Below are 5,918 nucleotides of genomic sequence, written 5' to 3'. Positions count from 1 at the left end.
AAATCAGCATTGGATAAGACCTTGTAATAAGGTATTTCCACCAAACTAAAGGTAGCCCTAATAAAACTGTAGCGCATTTTGATATTTCTGCTATTGAATATTGTGCCAAAGAATTTAATTTTTTTTTTTTCTTTAAGTTGGGCTTAGGTCACAAACTATGGAGAATGTTTTATCTGATTCAAGATTTAAGAACCATTAAGAAGTAATAATGAATTTAATAATAATAATAATTATTATTGTTATTATTATTATTATTTAATAATAATAATAATAATGAATTTTATTCTGTATTCTTTGAGGGTTGGGCGACAGAAGCATTTGAAATTTATCATGCGTAGTATGACTGTAAGTTGCCAGCTTTTTACGCTCTGCGTCAACAAACAGTTTTTTCATCACTCTGTTAGGATAGAGTTTGCATACTGTGAGAAATTCTCATTACAAAAGCTACATTTCAAGGGGTTTGTTTTCCTTGACAGATATAAGAAACCCTTGAAAAAAATGCAACTTGAGTCAAATGCTAAAAGGAGGAGTAAATGGAAGTAATTTTCAAAATAAAATACCATGCACAGTAACGTGCGGCCTGTCAGACATTTTCTATAGTACCTATAATATTTGTTTAAAAAAAAAGACCTTCTACTTCAATTAGAAAAATCAAAAAACGAATTGCAGTTCGACAGAGGTACAGTATGAATAATTCTGGGTTTTAACATGTTTTATTCAGAAAAGTAAGGTATGAAAAAGGAAGGGAAATACAGGGGGTTCTCGACATGCATTGGTCTTCCATTCCTACTGTGCGACATAACTCTCTTTTTTTGCATCATAATCTAGGACATTAAAACATACGATTTTGGAACCTGGAGTTCCCAAAAACGCAAAAAAACGGGGCTGGTGATTAATCAAAATTTTGATTTTGGGTTTCCACGATTATGGGGAAAAAAGAACAATTGACATAAAACAAATATTGTGCCATTCGCCGTACTCGCCTGTTGCTCTCATTCTGTCCTATGGCGTAAATGTTGCAGTGCACACGATAGCGGTGCGCTTCCCTCCCCCCTGAACACGAACAGTAGTTTCAATTTTAATGCTTTGAGACGGGGGGCGGGGGAGGGAGCAACATGTTCGTCCATTCCACGTGACAACTAGTTGCAAGTTTAATTCCGTATGTCGAAATGATGGAACGATAAAATTACCTGTACCTTCTCCTCGTTCCAGGTTAACTGTAATGGCTTTACTATCGAGGATGAGGAACTTTCCCATCTGGGATCGGCAGTTTTCCCTGAGTGAGTTCTTCACATTGTCATACTGATTTTATTATCTTCTTTTTATACAGATAGAAATAGAGCCACCTTCTCTAAGCAATTAATGACTAATGAAATGTAAAGGTTTAATGATCAGCTGATATCAAGATGTAGAGAATGCTGTTTATATAGAGGTGTAATGCTTGTTGATAACACAATTTTTTTTCTTCTTCTTCTTTAAATTAGATCATGAATTTGTGACTCTTGACTTCATTCTTTCTCCATTTCTGCTTCTACAGTGTCGCTCTAATGAACCACAGCTGCAGCCCTAATGTTATCGTGACCTATAAGGGCACAGTGGCTGAGGTCAGAGCTGTTACAGAGATAAACCCCGGAGAAGAGGTATGGAAAAACAGTACGCAGAAATTTTGAGTAAATATTCTGAAATATTGTTTATACTGTATTCTAAAAAAAATAATAATTAAGTCCTAAACATTTTTTTTGTTTGTTTGTGTTAAATAGCAAAAGTGTATATACAGTGGGTACGGAAAGTATTCAGACCCCTTTAAATTAAAGTTCATTTTATTTCTCATTAATGTACACTCAGCACCCCATCTTGACAGAAAAAAAAACAAATACTTATGACCATGTGATATTTCAGTTTTTCTTTTTTAATAAATTTGCAAAGATTTCTACATTTCTATTTTTTCTGTCATGATGGGCTGCTGAGTGTATATTAATGAGAAATAAAATGAACGTTTTTGATTTCAGCAAATGGCTGCAATGAAACAAAGAGTGACAAATTTAAAGGGGTCTGAATACTTTCTGTACCCACTGTATATGTGTATATATACGTATTTATACATATATATATACAATGTGTGTGTATATATATATATATAGAGAGAGAGAGAGAGAGAGAGAGATTATTTTAGTATACATAGTACATGTACTGTGCAGTAAGAATCCAACTGTAGAACAACTTGATCACATCATGGAATGGCCTGCACACCAGTGTTTTAATAGGTTGTGTTTATTTAAACAATAATAGAGTCTCTCCATATTAGGGCAAAAGTCATTGTTCCCTTTCTCTCTGTCCCCTTAGGTTTTTAACAGTTACATCGACTTGCTTTATCCAACAGAGGACAGGAGAGAGAGACTGTTGGATTCCTACTTCTTTACATGCCAGTGTACCGAGTGCACAACAAAGTCTAAGGTAGTGGTGGGGGGGCGGGAGGGAGAGTTGTAAATTATATAAACTTGTCCAGCAGCAGAGTTATAAATTAGCCATCCAATCACATGTTGAGATTGCTATCAATCCTACCGTAAACTAAGAAGTGTGAAGCAAAAAAAGGAGGAAGAACTTGTAAAGAAGCCGAGAGCGACATGCAGGAAATTGACTTTTTTTAGTATGAAGTTAACAAAGTGGTGACCCATCACTGTCTCATTTGACTTTAAAAATAATAAAAGCAATAATAATAAACAGAAATGTATCGAGGTCGGCAGAATGATCAACTTCATTTTCATTTATTGTGTGATCAGTGGATTTATTGATTATCGTCCCCAGGCCTAGTTGCAATAGTAGATACAGTAACGGTAGCTTCTGTTTTACAGCGTGTACCTGAAGTATACACTAGTATTCGGCCATGATTTTTGATTGCAGCAGTGATATCTCTCGCTCTTTATCGCCCTCTAGGACAAAGCCAAAATGGTAACCAGGAAGCTGAGCACTCCTTCAAAGCCGGAGGAAATTGAGCAAATGATCCAGTATGCCAAGAATGTGATTGAGGAATTTAGGAGAGCCAAACACTACAAAAATATCCTCTTCTCAAGACTTCTTTATTTAAAAAGCTTTAATAACTAAATACGGGTCATTTCTTTCTACGGTGTTCTATAACTTTTTGGGTATAATTTGTTTGTTGGTCCATACTCACCTCAACCTCACTCCATATCAGGAGTGTCATTGGTTCTCGGGCCACACACAACCTAATTAGAAGTGTGGGCCGGACCAGTACAATCACCACAATAATTTAAAAATTACAATAAGTCCATGTTTTTGTCCTTTTGTTTTCATGTAAGAAAGTACGTAAGTATATTAGATATTTATTTTTATTACTTAATTTGACCAAAATAATCTGAACATGAAGTGTTTAAGTAATTTTTTTTCTTATTTTTAAAGTTAATCCAACTGGCCGGATTGAACACGCTAGTCGCCATTTTGTCGCCAAATGTTTTCATACCTTTTTCTTACTCCTTTACTCCTTAACTGTGCAACACCTCCCAGTGAGCTGCTGGAAATGTGTGAGCTCAGCATGGAGAAAATGGCCACTGTATTTGGAGACACCAATGTCTACATGCTGCACATGATGTATCAGGCCATGGGTGTCTGCCTTTATATGCAGGATTGGGACGGAGCTATGACCTACGGAGAAAAGATCATTCAGCCGTACAGGTGTGTGAGTTATCTGTGTTCTCCTTGTTCATTTTCCTGTACGCTAGAATCAAAATTGATTTGATTTTGTTCACTCTCGTATTCACTGACTCAACCAAATGTGTCAAATGTGGCGGTTCGTTATCTCTGCAGTGTATACTACCCCGCCTACTCTCTGAACGTGGCATCCATGTATCTGAAACTGGGACGATTATATTTGGGACTGGAAAAAAAGACACAAGGACTGAAAGCTCTGCAGAAGGTATTTATCCACGCAACCAAAGCCCAACATCTTGACCTGGTTTTTAAAATACTGCAAACCCATGCTAACTGACTTAAAAAAATAAATAACTAGTACTACTAAGTTTTTTCAGTTGAAGTCACTTCTACAACCTATTGAATTCTGGGCTGTTTTTGTGTTTATTTTTGCTTTTTTTTTTTTACATTATATGATACAGTTGAATCCAGTTATGGACACATGAGCTTAGATAGAAAATAGAGCTAAATATGGAAATAAGTAATTGTATGGCATTCTTTTAAATACAGAAATGTAATTTTGTCCCATTATTTAGACATCATTAAGGAAAACAACAGAGAACTTGAGGTTAAAATCGATGGAGTTGGTTAAGTTCTGAGGTTAAAATCGATGGAGTTGGTTAAGTTGGCTCTGGTTTTAGTCATGATATGGTTATGGTTGACAACAATCACATTGCAGTTAAAGTGAGGACTTTTCTTGCAGTGGAAACTTTTTTTTTTTTTTTAAATATATGTAAAATCAATGTTGATACACAGTTTTTTTTTTGTTGTTGTTGTTTTTTTTTGGGGATTAAATGATCTGTAAAATCAATGTTGATACACAGTTTTGTTTTTGTTTTTTTTGGGATTAAATGATAACTGGTCTGGAACAGGGGTGTCCAACTCAATCACCTCCCCACCCCCGACCCTCAATTAAAGTACTATTGAGAACCTGATAACATGTATACGTTATCTTTGCTTGTAGGCTCTGGCCATAATGGAAGTGGCTCATGGGAAAGATCATCAATATGTTGCCGAGGTCAAACATGAAATTGAGGAGCAGAAATAACGACTGCGCAGCCTAAAAGCAACAGATAAGAAACCTCCTGCAGAGACGAGAAAAACACACAGCGCAACTGCATGGATTTTGCATGCACCTTAAACCTGTGTGTTGTCATGCTGATTACAGGTGTGACTGGATTTTTTGGATTACATTAGTACATTATGGGTTGCATTACAGATGAGATAGAAAATGGTCTACACTCTATTTATTTTAATTTAATATTGTGTCTGTATACTTACACTTTACCAGTTATCAGGAGATAATTGTCTTTTGTTGGGTTTTTTTGTTTTTGTTTTTTTTTTTTTTTTCATATCAGCCTTTTAAAACCAAAACAACAGCAACTGATGTAACTGTCACAGAAACGGCTGTTAAAGTTTGAATGGAAACTAATGTTTGTGGCGTTTGTAAACTGCTTTTCTTACTGACATAATTTCTATAAAATAACCTAAAGTTAGGGATGGCTCAATCCGATACTCAGGATGGGTGTCGGTAAAAATATTGGTCTGAATTTCAGGATCAAACATTGAAAAATAAACTATAGCTTATCCGATCCGATACCTAAGCCCAAATGCTCAACTTAACTTTGCGTGACATGCCATAAAACCGGGACACTATTTCCTCAGCAATGGCAGGCCACGGCATGCTGGAGGAGAAAAGAAAGCCTAAGATTTATATCAGTATCGGCAGATAATCCGATGTGCTGTATCAGTTTCGGGCCATCGCTAATCTAGCCGCTCTTTGGTAATGGAAAATGATCAGTATGACTAATACTAGTCCTGATGTAGCATTACATTAAAGCAAAGATGTCAATTAGTAATCATTTCGTTATGCATCTAAATTGTACTTTTTAATGTCTTAATAGAACTATGCGTTTTCTTATTAGTCAGGCGGTTTCCCGTGAGTCTTTAAACGCAACACTGCCAGAGAAACAGAGTTATATTTTTTCTTGTTTGTCTTAGCCATGTTGTTTCTCCACAAAGTGTGTTATTATATAAACACAAATATTTGCTCAATTTCCCATAGGTAAACTGTTCAGCAGATGTTTAGTGTACTTTTTTTTTTTTAAAAAAGGGTCTGCTTCTTTTTCAGCATGAAATGGGAAACTTGTACAATGCACAATTTAAATCTGAGCCTTTGATAATTTGACATGTAAATTAAATACATGTGAGTA

At 35.6% G+C, this 5,918-nt stretch overlaps 1 protein-coding gene across 1 annotated transcript in view; it reads left to right on the top strand.

Moving 5' to 3' along the window:
• The window catches only part of LOC103378610 (N-lysine methyltransferase SMYD2-A-like), a 10,447-nt gene extending 4,529 nt beyond the window's left edge, over positions 1 to 5,918 (top strand). Inside the window, exons 6-12 of the mRNA XM_008309882.3 lie at positions 1,213 to 1,280; positions 1,538 to 1,640; positions 2,344 to 2,454; positions 2,935 to 3,055; positions 3,516 to 3,690; positions 3,823 to 3,931; positions 4,670 to 5,918. Coding sequence (XP_008308104.1) covers positions 1,213 to 1,280; positions 1,538 to 1,640; positions 2,344 to 2,454; positions 2,935 to 3,055; positions 3,516 to 3,690; positions 3,823 to 3,931; positions 4,670 to 4,753 — 771 coding nt within the window. The 3' untranslated portion in view covers positions 4,754 to 5,918. The remainder of the gene's footprint in view (positions 1 to 1,212; positions 1,281 to 1,537; positions 1,641 to 2,343; positions 2,455 to 2,934; positions 3,056 to 3,515; positions 3,691 to 3,822; positions 3,932 to 4,669) is intronic.

The sequence above is a fragment of the Cynoglossus semilaevis genome, chromosome 5 (assembly GCF_000523025.1).
Source record: "Cynoglossus semilaevis isolate Cse_v1.0 chromosome 5, Cse_v1.0, whole genome shotgun sequence".
In the NCBI taxonomy this organism is placed as follows: Eukaryota; Metazoa; Chordata; class Actinopteri; order Pleuronectiformes; family Cynoglossidae; genus Cynoglossus; species Cynoglossus semilaevis.
This window is presented reverse-complemented; position numbering and strand designations above follow the sequence as displayed.